We start from the raw sequence: 20,519 nt of genomic DNA, 5'->3' as shown, positions 1-20,519 counted from the left end.
CTTGCTGTTGTGGTTTTATGTCAGATCATTCAAGTTAGGAAAACTTAGTGTCTTTTCTTGAAGGGAAGGAGAGAGAGGCATTCATAATGAAATTGCAAAAATGCTACTAAAATCCCTATCCTGGACACAATACACTGCTTTAGGAGCTACTGTGTCATTGCACAATATAAGTGGCCTATTAATCATTGAATTATTGGTGTAGAAGAATATATATAATTGTGAATGTGTTTTAAAAATTGGTATTTTAAAACTTGCCTGTATCCCATAACAAGTCATAAAATGTTGTGTTTTTCAAACACTAATACATTTATGTAAAGTAGTAAATATATGTCTATAATGGCAAATTTCAAATCTCTGCCTCTGCTGCTTCAGTTTTTAAAATGGGATTTGGTTAAGAGTTTTCATTCATCCTGAATCAGAATTATTTCTGAAGCACAGAAGAAATCCAAATGGCATTAGTAATATGATGGGGGTTTTTTGTTTGTTTTGCTGTTTTGTTTCTAGCTTAAAAAATAATCTGAGTCTTTGAAAAAAATGCAAAACAGTAAAACTCAAAAAATCTCTCCTCAGGAGAAGTCCCTGTTGAGAGTTTTTTTCCAAAACTAAGTTTCACGCTTACAGTATTTTTATAGTCATGTTACACACCCTTGAAAATAAAGGCTCCATGTTGAGAATGGTGACAGGCCCTTAATTATAGAGGTGTTAACTGGTGACACTATTTTTCATCAGAAAAAAACTCAAAAGCCCCACAAAAATTCATAGCTTATATTGAAAGTTTGATTCATGCTCGTTTTGTTCATTTAAAAATACTCTTTGGAAACTTGTGTCAACTCCTGCAGACAACTTAGTGATACATCTTTTCCTGTTAAAATAAAAATTATTCATATTCACCTCTACCCCACACTAAGCTCTACTACTAATATACACTTCATTACCTGCTCATGTCACCATCTAACACATATCTTTACATTCTTCTACATATAGTGTCCAGGGCTTATTTTTCACCAAACAGAACTTGATAACTATTACACTTAGAAGTTTTTATTGAGAAGTTTTTTGGTGTCCTAGCCTTTTCATTGCAATGCATATTGATATTAGCAGTTGATAATTTTTGTCTGTGTTAACTTCAGAGAAACTTTTTATAATTTTTTTCCCATTAAAATTTTAAAATCTGAACTCACTTAGAGACCAAAACTGAAAAACAGGAGAGAGATTGGGTGTAATTTTAAAATGGTTCTGCTACTTTAAAATGCATTCAAAATTTGTACACATGACAAAGGACTCTAACTTTTACATTGCTGTAATCAGGTTCTAATTCAAAGTCTTGTAAATACACATGAAAAATAAGCCACTGGTCATGAAATCTAATGATTACATTCAAAGCTAGCCTTTAAAAAAATAAAAAAGTTACAGGCAAAACATACTGGTTTTATGTACTCACTAGCTTATCAGGCTACAATAGGCATTGTTTAAGTATAAAAAAAAAGCAGACAATTCAGATTTAAATAAGACTGTGTGAAATCAGAAAAAACCCTTAGATTTCACTATTAAAAAAACCCCAGAACACCTATAATTACTTCCCATCCTACAGCTACAGTTAAACCAACTAACAAAAATAATCAAAGTATTTCTGGCAAATGGAAGTTAGGCTAGAGTATGTGGCAACAATCAAAATTCATATATGTTTCTATGTAAAATGACTCATGATTTACTATAACATAAAATAGAAACAAGAGCACTTTGTGGCTAATGCAAGAGCTACTAGTAGGAACACTTAATGCCAAACAGTCTTCAGCCCTCCTTTACGTCGTATCTCCAAATCAGTATTGACTTCTTTTGACCAGATACATCATTTTTGGCTTGTCACCCCAGTATGTCATGTTTTACCACTTGCCACAGGCAGCAGGAGACAACTAGCTGAGCAAACTACAAGCAGTGACATGCAGAAATTAAATCTCAAATCTGAGTACTTAGATAAAATGATATGCAAGCGCACACTAGGACAAAAGGAATGGCATTCGTCATCCAAAATAGGCTCATCATCCCTCCCCACCCCCCCAAACAGTAGTTGCAACAGCAATAGAAAAAGATCAAGAAGATGTCTGTTCTTCAGAGTCAACTGTGGAAAAAAGTCAGCAATATATAACAGCAGCGATGGACAAGGAAGAGCAAACCCAAAGAATCTTGTTGAGTATTTGTTCATTTACTTTTTCTGAACACAAGCCAAAGTGCACCACACTGGCTTGTTCTGGACTTCAGATACAGATGTCCTAATCTCCTTAGATCCTTCACAGATTTAGAATTCAGTCTCCCTGAGGCCCCTATAACCAAGTAAGAAAACTCTCTTTATCTAGCTTGGTGGCTGCCAAGACAGATTCCATGTCATTAAGGATGTCAGAGCTCAAAGCCTCTTGCAGACTTGGCATCAGTTCTTCTCCTTCTATATTCATTCCATCTCCTTCCAGTGTCCCAAGGTCCACATTTGTCCCTGGAATGGCTTCAAGGTAGTCTGGGAAACGGTTCTGATGGGATGGTATGTTACTTTGGCCGATACTGTCACCTAGTTATAACACAAACATGAATATTAAGTATACTGGAAGTACCAAACCTACAATTTATCAGGACAACTGGTTAATCATGTACCTCTTGCATTATACAAGCAGCGTGACTCATAGAAATCCATCACAAACCCCAAAGCTAACATGACTGCATGCAGATGTACAAAGAACATGCCTTTGTTTCCAGCTTTCACCTACTGACCCAAATCTTACAGATCTTTGATGTCATTTAACAGAATTTAATTTTTACACTTGAAGGAAAAAGACAATACTGAGTCAAATATAGTTTTGGAGTTGTATTAACAACACTGTATGACATACTATTCCTAGCTCTGAACAACATTACTTCAAAAAGAAAACACACTCAAATTCCTTATAAAAACAGGAGTGATACTACTTGGGAGCAATTTCCCAACCATCCCAATACAGTCGATTACAAATATATTTTTTCACAAATCTAACCATAATGTTTCTACCAGAGGAACAGAGGAAATAGAAAAAAGTAGACAAACAATGCAGAAAGTAGCACAGCTCTTCAGAGTTGCTTGTTTTCATTGCGAATGGATAAAAGAGTATTTGGAAAATAGGCATTAAAAATGTACACAAAATCCGACCTGTATCCATCTCATCAACACTGTTCAGGAAGTCATCTGGGGTTCTGGGTACACTGTAACTGCTCATGCTAAGTCCACTATCTGTGCTTTCATCTCTGGAGTGATATGTTCCACTGTAACAGAGAAAAGAAGGAAAAAAATGAGGGTAGAGCACCAAAGAAAATAAACCAGATGCTTGTTTTGAACTAATTTATGGGCTTTGAAAACATTGCTACCATGAGAAATCCTCTATTCCAATAAAAAACTGAAGCCTTTGTTTGCATGAGACACCTGGGTTTTATTTTATTGCAGATCTTTTCCAATTAAAACCGTATTATTTAGATTCAATTTAACTTCATAAGAACACACCTAAGGAGCTTTAAGAAACTGCCTACTTGTGCTGTGCACAATTTTAATCTCTTCACACCCACCCACTCACAGCTGAAACCTTTTGGAGTGCATCAGATAATCCATAATGATCATAAAAATAATAACAATTATGTTGCACCCTTTTATGCTTCCATAAGGATAAAAAAATACTTCTAACTAATGTTCCCATGTTTAATCAACCACTGAAGTGTATTTTTAGGTCACTGCTGTTATAAATAGTTGGAACTCCTTTAGCAATTCTTCAATTGCTTCCCACTGCTGCATTACTACTTGTTCAGTCACACATCAAGGCAAGAGAGCACCCAAATATAAATCAAATACTGGTACAGAAGCCATCCTATAAACAAACCCTGCTCAGAATGATCTTGCTGACAGAACAGTTAACCAAACTGATGGCATGGGGCCTTACATGCCTTCACTTTCTTACTGCCATCTCCTTCCTGCCAGCGCAGAGCCACAGTGGAAAATGCGGGATGGGATAAAGCGGGATGGGGAGGGGAAGTAGGTCAGTGTGTTGAGTTTCTATAGCATAGTTTTGGTAGCAGGGGTCTTCAGGGATCCCTGTGTGACACAGCAGGAGGAGCTGATCTCATGTCAGACAGCTGCTTCCAGCTGTCTACAAAGTGGTCTATCTGCCCAAAGCTAAGCCCATCAGTGACAATGGTGGTACCTTTGTCATAACATATTTAGGAAGAAGGGAAAAATGCTGAACAGCAGAATGGAGAGAGGAGTGAGAATGTGTGAGAGAAACAGGCCTGCAGACCCCAATGTCAGTGTCAGAGGAGGGGCAGGAGGTGCTCCAGGCACCAGAGCAGAGATTCGCCCAGCAGCCCATGGTGCACATCCCATGGTGAGGCACTGTGCCCCTGCAGCCCCTGGAGATTCAAGGGGCAGCAGAGATCCATCTGCAGCCCATGGATGATCCGTGTCAGAGTAAGGAGTTGCCTGAAGGAGGCTGTGACCGCATGGGAAGCCTGTGCTGGAGCAGGCTGACAGGACCTGTGGTCCCACGGAGAGAGGAGCCCATGCTGGAGCAGCTTTGCTGGCAGGAGCTGTGGCCTGCATAGGCAGCTGTTGAAGGCCACCATCACCTCCCTTCCCTCTGCATCTTCTAATATTCACTCTTCACAAAACATTTTCAAAATCTGTATTTCTTCAGATTATGGTAGCATTCACTGAGAATCCTTACTGATTTTCCTCCTGGCATCTTAAATGAACATCAACTTGATTTACTGTTCAAATTATCATTTGAAGACAGACTGATCCTCCTCATGATGTACTTGTGAAGTATATAGTATATGTCTTTTGGTCAAATATGAAGAACCAAAAAAATTATGAACAGCTATGGAACAAAAAACAATTATGAACAACTACTCAACATCAGATGCCAGTACAGGTGTATAGCCACGTATATAAATATATATATATGTATATATATTTGATTCCATGAGGACATCTTTGCCATACAATAAAGGAACCAGCATTTCTTTATAGATGAATCATAAATATTTCTCTTTTTTTTAGATTGATTTAAAAACAGAATCACCACATTCAATACAATCCTAGCAATTAAATGATTTAGAACTTCTGTGAACAAAAATGCTGGTTTACTTTATGGGACAAAATACTAAAAACAGAACTGAGACTATGCTGAACTAAATTACTCCAGTGCAGAAGGCCTTTTGGCTGTTGCTCTCCCTCTTAGAATGTCCATCAGTTCTGTTCAAATCACTCCTTAATACACATTTCCTCTTTTTTCAACAAGGGTTTGTTCACTTAGAAGTTACACCACCCAAAATTACCACATGCAACTAAACAGCATTACCCAAAATAGAATGGATTTTTCTTCAACTAATCATTGTTAAAATATGTGTATACAAAAGAAGAAATACCAATTTAGGAGTTAAACAGAGAATTACCATCACTACCAATATAAATCTAACCGACAAAAATATATAAACAAGTGTGGCAAATCAAAAGGTGAAATAGTCTAATAATGTCTGCACTGATGAATATCCCATTCAAAAAAAAAAATCAAATAAACCTTAGTGACAGTCAGTACTAAAGATAGCAGGCAGATTTGATCATGCATTTTCAACCACTACTGAGCATTATCTCAAATTGCTCCAATGTAGTGATTTTCTGAGATTTTTTTTTATGCTTCTGTTATATAGGCAGCAGGAAGTATTAAACAACCTAACTATGAATATATAACTTCGGGGCCTAGATTTAGTACTGTCTCACCAGGAACTTCATATACACCCTGTAAAGATAGAAAGGAGAAATTCTCCAAGTCTGAACTTTAACATAAGGAATATCAACAAGACTTTTAAGTCAAAACTACTGGACTGCTGAGACAGCAATGCATATTCACAAATGTCCTTCCTTAAAAATCCCTTTCCCACACCCACATGACAGAATTATGTGTGGTGCCACCGGCCTAGAAGGAGACAAATATTCAGACCAAAATGCAAATTAAGATAATCTCAACTCAGGTCAAATACAGATTTTCAGTATTTTACAAGGGTAAGGGCTACATTAAAAAAAAAAACCCAGTTAAACATATATGCAACTAGGCAAGCAGTATCTTTTTGCACTTTACAGTAAATACCAACCTGCCATAAAATTACAAAATGTAAATTTGCCCTTTCTAGCTTTTTCCCATGTTCCTAGTTAATGCCAAAGATCCATCACTTTATATTTTATGTGTGTAGACTCACAACGGATAAACTGCATCAGTCCACTGCCACAGCCATTTGAAACCTAAAGATGCATTTCCTTCAGGTCAGAAAACGGGTTTTGAAGATGTGAGGACTGTATGATGTATGATGGCAACAGCCTTCCAGAAGTTCAAGCTAGAATATTGCTAAACCACATCAATACCATCATCTATCTACAGAGGTTTCCCATAGGAGAGCAAGTCAGGTTTAAAGTCAGGCCTCTTTTATTTCTTAGGACAAAGCACTGTCAAGGCTCACACAGGAACACCCTACAGGATGAATTCCATGTAGGATAATTCCTCCAAAAAACATCAAATTTTCTAATCATAGTTGTCTATGTAGGACATAAATATTCCCAAAAGGATTACCGAAAATACAGATATCATTTATCTCAAGCTGCAGCAGCTCTCTAAAGTTGTAATGTTTGGTATGAAGCATTTGCAAACTGAAATTTGAACAGTAATTCCAAAGAAATAAAAACTTCAATTCAGAGGGACTTAGGAAAAAATTTTATGAAAGACTAGTCTGTACTGTAAGATTCTAAATCTTGAATGAAAATACCCACTTCAAAATAATACAGTATTTAAAATGAAACATGCCACTATTTGTAGACCTAACATTAGCAGAGTAAAAATACTGCGAAATACCTGAAGTGGAGGGGAGGGGTGAATGGAGAAACCTTAAAATGAACCTCAAGTTGTAATCCTAAATGTGCCTCACAGTTCATTTGATCTCACAGCAAGCTATTCACAAATTCTTTGAGTCAGTAATTTGAAATGACTGTTAGTCAACAGATTATGCAGAGGCAAACATGTTATGACTTTGAATAAAAACCCTCCTGCAAGTCTGAACAGACTACTTCCTCCCACAGGAGACAGCTTTTAATCTTCACTTTTACTAGACTTGCCATTTAAGGAAAGATTCATTTACAGCTGTGGCTCTTGGCACAGACAGATGTTCAAAATAAACTATTACATGTACCAAACAGAATTTTAAATCAAATTTCTTTCCTCTAGTAGCTACTTCTACAAACCTGTTAAGAAAGGGATCAGAACTATTTGTAGTCATTGTTCTCAGTTCTTGAGACATTCCAGGAGATGACACAGGATTTTGAGATCCACCGTCTTGTTCCATTGTTGGAAGCTGGCTACGGAGAGCCAATTCCTAGAACAGCAGGAGAGGGAGAAAGAGAGATCATGCTAGGCATTTGAACACACATTTTGGATACATAAACACATGACATTATAGATAATTGATGCTTTTACTGCTTCCAGTTACAAGACTTAAATGAAATTAAACTAAAGTTTCTGAGGACAAATCGAGAATCTGTACCGGCTTCAATGAAAATGCAGGTTCTAGCAGCCATGCCCAACATTACAGAGACTACACTGTAAATGTATTTATGGATATAAATATCTGTATGTTTACACAAATATTTTCTAGTTCACTTCATTATCTTTCTGCTAAGTCTATACTTAAACCAAACCAGGAATTGTTAATACTATCTGAGCCCTAATATAACCTGTTTAGCTCTGCTAAATAGCATTTTATCCCCATTTCTTTTAAATTCTGATTTAGTTCCTGGCTTCCTTTGTATCCTTCTTGTTTCAGTCAGCAAACTTTAAAGTCTTTCCCTAAAAGTTTCCATTCACTCCTGTTTGAGGCATGCATTTGAAATTTCTGACTGGTCAAACCAGTGATTTGTTCTGTAAGTAAATTTCAAAGCTCTTCAAATTCTGAGTAATTTCTTAGTAAGACCAAGACACTGCACCTCTGAAGTTACAAACCTAAATTTCATACAACTTTTTACACATCTGAATGTTCACCACCAAACCATCCATTATGTTTTTAATTACTAATTCATAAAGTAAGTGTTAATATAAAAAGCATTACATTAAAGGTGGATGGAAATAAGCAATATTTTATGTAATTTCCAGTGACCCCTCTCCCCTTTAAACAAGTAATTTTATAATTTTTTTAAACGAGTAATCCATGAGTTACACATGTGAAAATACAGTAATTTTCTTCAAGCAACTCTATTCAAACACCATCAATGTCTCACCAAGACTGCAGAGACTGGTGAACCTATTGACCATCTTGTCTAGGAAGAAAATCTCAGGCAAAACCAATCCTGTCAGTTTTGCACTACTGAGTATTTCTCAGTTGTAAAATGAGAGGTCTTCATCCATTTTCAATGATAAGCTTAAGGACTACTATACTGTAGTCTTTTAGTATATAAAAGTAACTTTTCCCCAGTGCTTCTTCACAATGATTTCTTTTTAAGAAATCCTAAGGTTATTTTATTTTATTTCCAGGAGACCATGTATTGAAGCTTCCCTACTGCCTGTTTTTATTTTCTTTTCTAATCTGCATATGCTTAACTCGCATTCCTGTGGATTACTACTCTACATATTCCTTTAAGTTTTATGTCTTGCACTAGAAAATTTTCTCACTACAATTGATTAGATCTCTGCAGAAAGTGTACAAGCATACCACTGGTTTTTGTGTTCATCACACCCAATTACTACTTCAAGTAAATCCAGCCCTCTGCTCATCACCACTTATTTGGCCTCTGTTCTAACAAACAGTAATAATACTTCTTATCTCCATTTTCAGATCACAGTATGTTAAGCATCTTTTAATAATTTCTAAAGGCTTATCCATATGATTTTCATTTGCTTATGTAATAAAACAAAGTGTAAAGCCTATATGATGACAACTTACTTAAAAAATAAGTTTGCAACTTTGTATCAGTCACAAGTTACCTGATATATAGGTAGTCTCATCCATTTGAAAGAAAGCAAGAAAAAAGTGTTCTTTCCTGGAATGCTTCCCAAACAGTGATCTGAAGGTCTTAGGGCAGCTATCCCAGAGATGGCTCAAGAACTGCCCACCCATATGCTCTGTCCTTTTCCCCTTCCCCCTTGGTTTGATCTGTACATTACATCTTTATTTCCTTGGGCTGCAGTTCCTGATTTGGATGAAGAGCCAAAAATGCCAGAAGACTGCAAAGCAGCTTAATCACACACCAGTGCCACAAAGAGTGGTAACAAAGCAAAACTTCCATGGAGTCATTTCTGTATATGAACTAACGTAAGGGACATTTTATCGCCTTTGTGTGGCCTTTCCAGTCAGGACCTTCCTCCTGATTCAACAATTGTGAGGAAGAGAAGAAATCCATACACGTCTCTTCTTCAAGAGCTACTGGTAGCAGGAAAGAAAAAAAAACCCTGCATTTTTTCCTCTATTATCATGAAGAAAAGTCAGTACAAAGGAACAAGAAATTTGGAAACACAGGGAAGTTACCTTTGTATTTTTTTAAATCTTTAGTGTAGGAGAGGTTGAAGTTTTGTCAATACATGAACTTAAATAGTATGGTAAAAATAGATGTAGCTCAAGATGCTAGCCAGCTAAAACCAAAAAAATCTCTTTTCTTTAAAGGTCCACCAAAGAGATGCATTAAACCAGGAGAGAGAACTGCATTTTGCCTGTTCTTTGGTTTGTACTATATAGTGAAACTAGTATTTTAAAATTAAAACTACTTTTGTCTTTGTTTCAACAACATTGCTAAAAATGCAAAACAGCAACTATTTTTAACTATTTATAAGTAGCAATACTGCTACTTTTTCAGGAGTTAGAAGCACTTTCCCCTCAAAAGAATGCTATTACTCATCTAAGTAATAAATTTATGTCATTCTAAAAGTCTGAAAGAGAAAGGAATTACCAAAAAAGACAAGCTATTGAGAAACAAATACAGGGCAATTTTTAATCATTCTGCAAGATACGCAAAGCTTCCTAAAGGTCTAAAGAGCATGTTAAGACTATTTTTTCTAAAAGGTGTATAAAATGGAAGCTGAAGTTGTGTTGCTTGAAGAACAGTCTTTTCATTTCTATTTCCTTACAAACCTGTTTTGCAATAAAAAAGTTGTATGATTTCTATACTTAAAAAACATATGGGAGTGTCCAAGTTTCTCCCAGCTACAAACACAGCAATGTGAACTCTAGGCTTTTAGTTCATGCTTTAAAATATATGCTTTATTAGAAGTATTAGAAGTCTGGAGGCAAAAATAAAACTATGACAAAATCCTGGTTTAGATTTCCATGAATTGATCTCATCCTATTTTTTAAGTATGTCAAACTTGTTTTAAGTACCTCTGGGAAAAGAAAAGCTTAGTATTCCTATTGTTAGCACTAAAGCAGAATTTTAGTTATTACACAGAGACCAAAATGATCTGTCATCTCCTCTAAGTAATTTTAAAAATAAGGTCAGTAATGTGTAATTTATCTGGCTGAACCCATCCACATTTTTCTTCATAACTCCATACAGATTAAGTTTTACATGAAGTCACAGGTCATTCACACCATATCCGAATTAACTTTATAATACTACCCTTTTCAGAGCATTTTTACCCTTCACTGGCTTTTGAGGAAAGGTAGGTGACTTGTGCAACTCACATTCCTACTGTATTAAACCTGTGATATGCTAGTCAATTTGACTTGATACATCCTGATAATTGGTTTTGCAAATTTACTTTGAAAGTGCCAACTGTTCAGCCCCAACCATTGCTCAACTTTCCAACGATCCACAGGCTTTCCTGGGATGGGAGAGAAGTTCCAGGGGAAAGAGAAGGCCATAACACTTATGGGCAGACTTACTTTGCATTCTTGTAGGGTGACAAAGTTACAGCACACATACAAAGAAACAGGGAAGACACGTGGACAGATGGAAGACAAATGAACTCGGCAATGAGGAGTTGAGCAATTTGTGAGGACTAAGCAGGAAACAGACCATTCACTGCTTCGATCACAACAACCAGCACAGCCAGTGAATGCAGTTCTGATTTACTAGACAGACTTTTAAACAAGGTATTTATCCATGAAGATCTACAGACATGAACAAGCAATTATAAAATTATTTTGTTGATCTCTAAAGCTTAGAAACAAGCAGCAGATACAGAATGAGCAAGCATATACAGAGGAACTTGTGTAGTATGCTGATCTTACCAGCAAATACTCTAATATTAGCAGCAGATAAATATAAATAAGGAATCTTCCATTCTCAGCATAAAAAATAGTCTGCACAACATTCAAGAATAATGCCATCAGTACCTCGACATTATTTGCCTCTATTTCTTTCCATAGCATACTGTAAGGGAAGAAATCTGTTATTTAACATCTGTTCAATTTTGTGACATATACAAAACTTGATTGACATCTGCTCTACATTAGAAATTGCTGACAACCAGACGCTAACTGCATGAAAATGAAAGAGAGCTGGAAAGAGAGGAAGAGAGTGGGGATGGAATGAAAGTCATCATTCAATCTTTTCACTAAGACAGATGGGCATCTTGAAGGTTTCACAAATAGCAGATGATGATAAGCACAAGTAACTGAACAGATGCTTGGTGTTTTTAAATTTCCTGAATGTATCAACAGTTCTTGCTGATACACAGTAAGTCTGAAAGTTATAATTTTTGCTACAGGTACCTTTGACATTTTTAGAATTTCAGTAAAATACATCCTCAGTCAAACAAGAAGTGCTTGCTATAAAAAATGAAGCTGAGCAGTTATTTACTCATTCCAGAAGCTGCTAAGGCTTCCATACATAACACCTGGAGTGTTAGTGTCACCACAGGATACTACAGTATCATGGCAGAGAGACAAAAACCTGCTGTGGACACTACAGTTACCCAGTACCAAAAAAACCTGACTGTAGAGATCAATACAACCATGGTACTGTATCCAGACTACATGGGGAAAAATGTCAAGAAGGATGAGGATGTTGGGCTAAATGACCTCCACCAGTCCCTTCCAACCTAGTTATTGTGTGACATGAAAAGCTCAGAGATCCAGTTAAAAGTTAAGGAACATTTCTCAGACGTTTTTAACTGATCTGTACAAGAGATTTCATTGGAGGTAAGCTTCAAGAATGCAAGTGTTACATAATTTCTTTACAAACTAAAGACCTTAGCAATCCTTCTCTGAAACGGACTTAGCCTTCCCAGAATTAAGAACACTGAACATGTGAAGATTTAATTTTTAGTATTCCTGAAAAGAACATCTAAAATTTAGCAAGAGAAGCAATTACGCTGCCACAAAGCACAGCTTTATCATCAAGAAAGCAGATAATTCCTCCAAACTTCATTAATTTTATTCAGAAGAAAGACCTGTCAGAAAGAAAAAGTTGAAATTTTTCTTCTTTCTACAAATTTTCCAGATTCACTAAGTCTGCTGTGATCTGATTAGATGTATAGATTGGGACTTCAATAGCAGCATCATCAGAGAAGACAGACTACATTTGCCTGTACAGTACAAGGCCTCAAGAAGCATTTAGAGAACAATAACCCAGAAGCAGTTCTCTAAGCACTTTCTTCCACGTGTGGCTGCCCATTACACTGCTGAGGGGATATGAAAACACAAGAAATACATTCAGATGGTGCAACACAAATTAGTCTAGTATTGCAGAACTTTAAAGGTGACATGATTGCCTGTTCTTCTACCTAACAGATCACTCACATGTAACTTGACTCATTAGCAACTGCAGACTAAAAACTGATCCCAGGCAGGATGTATGGTAGGAAGCAAGTTTAAATATAAATGGAATTCTGATTTTTGTATAAATCCTTTCATCAGTTCCCACTCCAAATAAAGCAGACTGACCACTACACATAAATTTAATGAATTATCAGTATAGTCCCTTTGAGTTTTTCCAGTTTTTTAGGATTTAAAGCCATAATTTCAAGAAGTTTCCAAAACCTCATCTTACAGACTTAAGTATGAAACTGATAACAAACTTCTCAATTTCCTGTTTTTTTTTTTTTTTTTTTTGAGTTGGCAATAGGATGAAATTAGTGGAAGCGTGAAAAATGGTATGACAGGGCTTCAGGCATAGAAGAAAACAGAATACACTTTTGGTATTCCGTAAGAAAAATGTCCCCTATGAATGACCCAGTTATGCCAGAAGATAAGGTGTTTTCAACTGGTGTGGAGGAGTCCTCCTTTATTTATTCTCTTGTATACCCACAATTCTTGAAAATTTTTTTCTCCTCCAGAATAGGATCTAATATTGATTTATAAGATCATTATGCGGCTAATGCCTTGTAAATGAATCAAATTACTACATATTGATTAAAATGCTTCTGTTAAAGAGCTGCTCTGGGATTGCCAAACAAGAAAGTATTTTTTTCCAGGATGTCAGCACTAAGGTCCGAAGTTCCTTTTTCTCAGAACTAGTAACATACAAATTTTGTGGTACTCTTCAGAATGCAACAGCATACCAGTACTCATGGCTTCCAAGCAGAGGATACTTTCTTTTCTTCTGTTTTTCCTGCCTAGTGCATACAGAGGTTTTTCTTAAAAAACAAAGTACAGTACAAGCCAATATAAATATTGTATTAAGAACCCAGTAGATTAAAACACTGTTAGCAATAGTAAATATGAAGTTCTCTGAATATATCCATAAATCCACCATTCCAGTGATTCAGTCTATATTCAACTTCTTTAGAGACTAAAGGAAGACCATTTATTATGCTTCACATTTTGAACACTTTTATTTTGGTCTGAGCTTGAAAGGCTCTTTATAACTGTTGTCTCCTATACAGAAAATGTATCTGTGCAAGAGCCAGTTAAATGTCAAAATAGAAAAATTACATCTGCAAAGTAATTATTTTGTTAGTCTAATCTATTAAGTAATTCTGTTAACTATGCATGCTTAAAAATCATAACTATTTCAAGTGACTTTTCATTAACTGATAACAGATACTCTTCTCTAAGATCATACCTGCTTAAACAAACTGATAAGAACATTCATCTGAACAGTACTTAAAAGTCACCAACTACTACCTTAGATAGTTTGCTTTAAATAAATATCTTGATGACATCACAACTGGAACAGCAGTATCCTCAAGAATGCTAAACAAGAAGGTTGTTTTCAATGTAAAAAAATGTGCAATGAATTCCTCATTCGCTCTTAAATATTGACATAAAGTTGTGGTAATGCAGCACTCCTAAAAACAGTGTTAGGGCTGTGACCAGAAAAATGACTGAAAAATGTGCATGGTAGATCTTCGCTTTGTGTTTGTCTTTTTCTTTTTTCAGAATGTTTTCATGTAGCAAAAAGTTTCCTGCCTAATTTAATGCTTTTATTTTTCTAATTATGCTGAAACATCAGTTAAGAGCCTACCTGATGTTTTGGAGAATTTGCTGTGCTGGGATTGATATTCCGCAATGCCTAAGAGTAAAAATAAGATGGATAAAAATTACTTTAGCTGCATGGTTGACCTATGCAGGCTGTCTTATAAACACCATCTTGTAGTATCAAGCCCCCGAGACAGGCCAGATGAGACAGGATAAGGGAGTTAAGAAACTGTGAAAATTATGACACAGTGAAACAAAATTCACAGATTTATCAAGGATGCGTATTTGACAGATAAGCTTAACGACTAAGGAGAACAACATGAAGAGAACTGGTTGTCACCTGCTCCAAAGTTAGTCAGGTTCTCAATGACAACTGAGGCAAGAAGACAATTAGAAGGCCTACCTAGAAGCATGCTAGCACAGGGTAAAATGTCTGTTTGTGGATTAATTGCAAAGCAGGAACAGCAGAAGCCCAGGTGCTTAAGCGGAGAGAAAGTCCTGATGCCACCTTTGCAATGTATTCTTACCTAGAGTACTATAAAAAGTAATGGCTGTAAAGATGACCCATCTTACACCAAGAGATGCTGAAGATTCCTACAAAACAGTCCTTGACTAGAAAGGGGATAACGGGAGTCAGATTCCAGGACAGAATACTGCAGGTGATGAAGAAAGAGAAAAGCTGTCTTTGAGGACATTAAGATATTATCCTCTTCTGATACAAGGCCCATCACCCAAAGTGAAAAGGGAAAGATTCTGGAAGGTTTTCCTCAAGGAAAAGATTAGTACTTTTTCTGGTAGTGTCCAAAACCCAAAGAAATATCCTAAGCATCTAGCACAGATGGTAGTAACTCAAAACATTCAGATTGAACAATTGAAGCAGAAGACTTAGAGTCAAAAGGAGATCAAGCCCAAATTCCAATCCAGAGATTGCAAAGTCCAGCCCTACACTTTGACATCTGCTAGTCATATCCATATAGTGGATAATACAGCCATATCCATACAGTAGAAAATACTGAAAAGGCATAGCTTGCGGCTTTATTATGAAGTTTGAAATTCTTCAGCATAAGAAAACCACAGGTACAAAATGCAGCACAAGTTTTTCACTTGTTCCATGCTCATTCCACTGTTGAATAGGTAAAATTTTGGCAACAAGGCACCTCCTCAATGTTCCTTATATAAACTTTAAAAATACTTCAAAATTTTATGAACTGCAACAGGTTCTAAACCTGAAGATTTTCCTCCACTTAAAAGGGAGAACTAGAGTATCTGTGGGAAATAACTTTTTGCATGACTTGGAACTCAATGAATATGAAATATATTCTTAGGAGGAATATCCAATCACATTAACAGTCCATGTTGTCATTCTTACAGTTTGTGAAGCCTGTTCTTTAAAGGGTTTTGTTAGAGGGAGGAAAGCAAAATCCTTCAGTCTAAAAAATCAGATACTTTCACCAATAAGTTGATGTCAGTAAGAGAATGAATTCAGACTTTTTAGATCTCAAAGCTTTTTGTACAGTCACTGATCTTTAATTGAAACAACAATTATGAAAAATCAAAACATAACATACAAAAGAAATAGTGGAAGTAGGTTTCTAACCTGTGGCCTCACCTGCCGAAGCAGTTCTTGGTGCTTCAGTCTCAGCCTTTCTTTCTCCATCTGTAGCTGCTGAAGTCTCATCTGTTGCTGCTGATTGGAGCTACTCCCTCCCATCACACCACCCTGGGGACTCTGAGGAGCCAGAGGAGGTGGCTGTTTGACTGGAGCACTTTGGCTGATTCGCTGATTCATGGCTAAGGAACCAAAACAATAAACATTTTAAAATAAATCCAAACAAATACATGCAAGGGAAGTATTATCCATGAAAGGTAAACATTAAAAAATCTACAAAATTACAAGTCATGGCATATAAAACGTGCAGTTACACTGGTGTTCAGAGTGTGAAATTATGCTCATGTGTGAGCAATCGATGCATATAAAATTAATGCAACAGTCTCATGGTTAAGACTACATTGTTCTAAAAGTTTCTGAAAACAGTTTAATATGCTAACTGGCGAAAAATTCAAAAGCGGTAGTAAAATATTTCAAGTTGAATTAGAAAAATCTCTGTTCTTTCTAATAAACTATTCTCACTGCAGACACAAACAGTAAATAACTTGTTTTATTCATGTAAAATCTTAGGTTCATTTAACTTGAGAACACAGATAATAACAAAATGGATCACTTCACTTTTATTGAAAACAATTAAAAACTATCTCTTGTGGTGTAAGGTCACCCAACCAGCACTCACATCCTCACCACATCAAGCTTTCAGTGTTAGAGACTTCATTTAAAGCTTCTTGACATACAAAATTAAGAGTTGGTACAGAAATGCAGATAAATTATACAGTCAGAATACTGACATCAACATAGGAAACATTTTACTAGTGCTTAATTTTCTTTTACCCCTCAGAACTATACATCGCATTTTTCCTGGAGAGTGGAGAAGAAAAAAGGTAACCATGTAAGCATAATGCACAGTGAGAACCCATCTTCCCTTCCCCTATAAAAGCAAGGCCAAAGACTATTTTATTTTATAAAATAATACATGACTGGGATGCATCTATTTGACAAGCCTGATTTCTTCCTCCCATGACACCAATATGTCAACAGAGGCACTAGAATTCCCAGAGTGAAAGAGAGGGTGGGAAAAGCTGACTGTATTGCAAGGGCACTATTTTTAGGGGCTTTCAGTTTGGAATTAGCTCTCCATCATGTTCTCTGTAACAGACTGAATCTGTTAACACTCACAGTATTCTGCAGAATGCATTTGCTGAAGCAGTGATGGGAGAGTGGCAGGGATTTCTTGTTTTTCTGGGAATGAGGATTATGGTTTGCAGAAACCAAGGGAAAAAAAAGGGAGAGTTTCTTTAAGGATGACAGGGTGAAGTGGGGCAAAAAACCCCACATCTATAGAATTAGTTTGAATTAATGTCTTCATCATGTAGAGGATTCATGAATATTAACATTTCTAACTACCTTAAGAAAGGAGAATTCTCTCTCAAAAAAAAAATCTGCATCATTTTTTCAGTGAAAAGCCCTTCAGACTCCACTGTCTTTTGAATGTTCAATTTAAGGTAGTGCTGTTGTCCTGTTCCAAGAAAGTAAATATATATTTTTCACATAATACTAAACCAGTTAGAGAACCAACTCTGCAGCCTACCCTTCCAACCAATCCACTGGTCCAGCACAGTCAAATGGGCCGAAGGGTCTAATATTTTTGTGAGTGCAGTCAACATAAAATGCTGCCACACAGCTTAAAGTGATTTGAAACAGTATTTCATGCAGAACCTTTTTGGAGAGCTTAATACATATGATTGCTGACATGATAAAACTTTCTCTAAGGTAAGTGAACCTGTGAAGCAGGAATTGAAACTGGATCCCGGTAGAAAGAAAAAACAACTAGGGCTGCAGTTCAGCTCCAACCTACAAGACTCATCCTGATCCAGCATGAAAAAAATAGTGGGAAAATGACGCTCCTGTGGATGAAAGCCTAAATTCAAGCACTTGATGAGACGTACACCATCAGAACTGAACTTCAGGACAGAAGGTGACCAGAGAGAGCCAATTCACCAGCTTTGTCACGCGAGCTATGGTCTCTGGGCTAGTGATAGGAAGACTGGCCCCAAGACACCAGAAACTGTAAAGCAAAAGTTCTAACAGCATCAACAGCAATCCTGTAAGGATGTGGGCAGTGAACGTTTACCTACAAACACCAGGAGCTCCACTGGGCAGTATCTGCTGGAAGCTTTACAGCAATTAGACAACCTTCATTTATCAAAGCTGAAGCAAAGCTGAAGCTAGAGAAAGCAATGCAAAAAGAAAGGCAGCCCATCTAGCAGTTTTAGACAAGCTAGAACAACACTGCTGGTGTGGGGAATAGATATCCTCCTTTCTCTCTCTTCAAATCTGGAACCAGGACCATGTCTTCTGCTCAATCTTACTTTCTTTCACCTTATAAGCAGAACTGAAGGGGTTAGTATGGGACAACAGAAAACAGTCTTCTCCTGCTGGTTAATTCTGCAACCCTATCCAAAGCCTGTGCTACCCCTTAGAAGTTCCAGGATCCAAACCCTGCTATTAAACAAGATGGAAGGTCAACTATAGTGTGAAGTCAAGAGAGAGAAAAATTAGAGAATTACAATCATCTGAAATGAGCACATCTAAGTGAAAAAAAAAAAAAAGCTTGTAAAATTTAAGTACCCAAAAGTGAAAAATGTCAATTTTCTTTTGGTTAAAAAGGTTCCCTTTGTAGTCTAGTCCCCAATTATATAATCATGGTTTCAGAGTCCTACCTCAGTGCAGCTCACTGCCAAGTCATGTTACAGATAACCTCATAAAAATTTAACAGTGTCTAACCTTAGTTAAACACTTCAGTGCAATATCACTAACATTCCTTCAGCATGTTATGAATTTGCTTTTCCTGCATGCACCATACAAGTATCTCTTTTCCACAAATAGGCAGTTTTGTATTTCCTGGTCATGTCACTTTTTGCTCTTTTTATTTCATACATGTGTGTCTTTCTGACAGCTGCTTGTATTATTCCTGTTCTCTCTGACCACTGTTTGCTCCATTCTTCTCATCTATTGACTTTGCAATTTTAACTTTATTAAAGAAATCACGTTTCTCTGATGTTTTTCATTTTATTCCCTCATCCTAGATTCCCAAAATGTTTTCTAAAAATGAAAAGCAAAAAAGAAAGCAGTATTTCTAACTAAAAGCATACCTAAAGCAGGAATATAGTAAGATATTAAGATGCTGGTGTATACTTAAAATTCATCAATAAATATTAGGGGATAACTTAATGATATGATTTGGCAACTAGTTGGAAACTGCATCTAAAATTACAGTTTCTAAATTACTATTATTCAGACATCCATTGAAAGGATGTTTCTGAACATTTTATTATTTCAAGAATGAAAGTGCAAAAGACTTCAAATTGCTAAGATTTTAAACTGTCCTCAGAACAGGTATTTATGCAGATAAATTCTTTTTGACCTTAAACTAGGATATTAGAAGAAGATGCTGCTGCTAACTGAATTTTACTGACTTAACATATCCCAGTGAAGAACCAGTGCAAAAAACCACAAGAATATGATATTCTATGATTATCTATAATTTCCAACACAGTATTTAGTGATGGGAGGCGGGGAGCACATCTTGTTTCAAGTGACAGAAAACCAGAGGGTTTTAAAGCTTTTTGTTGTTGCTTTGGGGATGAGGTTATTGTGCTTGTTTATTTTGTGGGTGAGTTTTTTCTTTTTACATTCCTATTCCCTATTACTAAGCAGGACACAACTGCAGAAATCTGTGGTCTATAAAATATGCTTATTAATGTAATCTCAGGTCGCAGATTTTATTTTTTCTACACTTCCCGCATTTGTAATGATCCTGACATGCAACAGCTCTTTTCAAGTACTTTGAATTCAAAGGTAAAGAGCTTCATTTTATCTGTTAGCTAGGACTTACCAGTTTCTAACGCATCCTGTTCCTTACCTTCCATGGCTATGGAAAGCATTTAAATAAGGGGCTCTGCACCCACACAGCGGAGGCTGCAAAGACCTCACAGGCAGAGCAGGAACAAACAAGTCTTTGTTTCTAGAATAGGGGGATTTGAGGGAGGAGGAGGGGCAGACAAGTTAAAAAACGTGGGCAACTTAAGACAATGAAAAAGATCTTGTCCTAAAATATGGCTTCACAGTCTGCAGAATACAGTCAATTGCAATTGCTGCAACACATTTTTGAGGAAATTACTGATCTTCAAATGCTACGTATTAAATATTCTACTGTCAACAGGAGAAATGCCTCTTCTGTACTGTACTGTACCAGACAATGCCTGACAAATCCTGAAAAAAGTTTAGACTGCTGTCTACATACATGAAACAAACCGAACAACCAAAACCCAAAAAAACCAAACCAAGAGAAACAATCACCAGGCATTGGTGCTAGAGAGAAAAGGCCAACAAATTTTTAACAACTCAAACATAAAAGGCTAACTTCTCTCCCAAGATCCTCTGTCAGTCGAAAATCTCAAGTCCCAGACAGTGACAGTTTGCAGTAACACAGCACCTCTCCCCTATGCAG

The 20,519-nt window shown here is 36.5% G+C and overlaps 1 protein-coding gene across 4 annotated transcripts in view; it reads right to left on the bottom strand.

Moving 5' to 3' along the window:
• Nucleotides 1–337: 337 nt before the first annotated feature.
• The window catches only part of YAP1 (Yes1 associated transcriptional regulator), an 87,250-nt gene continuing 67,068 nt past the window's right edge, over nt 338–20,519 (bottom strand). Inside the window, exons 5-9 of one of the 4 annotated variants that reach the window (XM_033052715.2) lie at nt 15,995–16,188; nt 14,444–14,491; nt 7,295–7,425; nt 3,173–3,285; nt 338–2,560 (exon numbers count right to left, since the gene is read on the bottom strand). In XM_033052715.2, coding sequence (XP_032908606.1) covers nt 2,322–2,560; nt 3,173–3,285; nt 7,295–7,425; nt 14,444–14,491; nt 15,995–16,188 — 725 coding nt within the window. In that variant the 3' untranslated portion in view covers nt 338–2,321. The remainder of the gene's footprint in view (nt 2,561–3,172; nt 3,286–7,294; nt 7,426–14,443; nt 14,492–15,994; nt 16,189–20,519) is intronic. The other 3 variants (XM_033052716.2, XM_033052717.2, XM_033052719.2) reach the window with 3 other exon arrangements.

This window comes from Catharus ustulatus, chromosome 2 (assembly GCF_009819885.2).
Source record: "Catharus ustulatus isolate bCatUst1 chromosome 2, bCatUst1.pri.v2, whole genome shotgun sequence".
NCBI classification, from domain to species: Eukaryota; Metazoa; Chordata; class Aves; order Passeriformes; family Turdidae; genus Catharus; species Catharus ustulatus.
The sequence above is the reverse complement of the archived record's forward strand: the minus strand, read 5'-3'. Positions and strand labels throughout refer to the sequence as shown.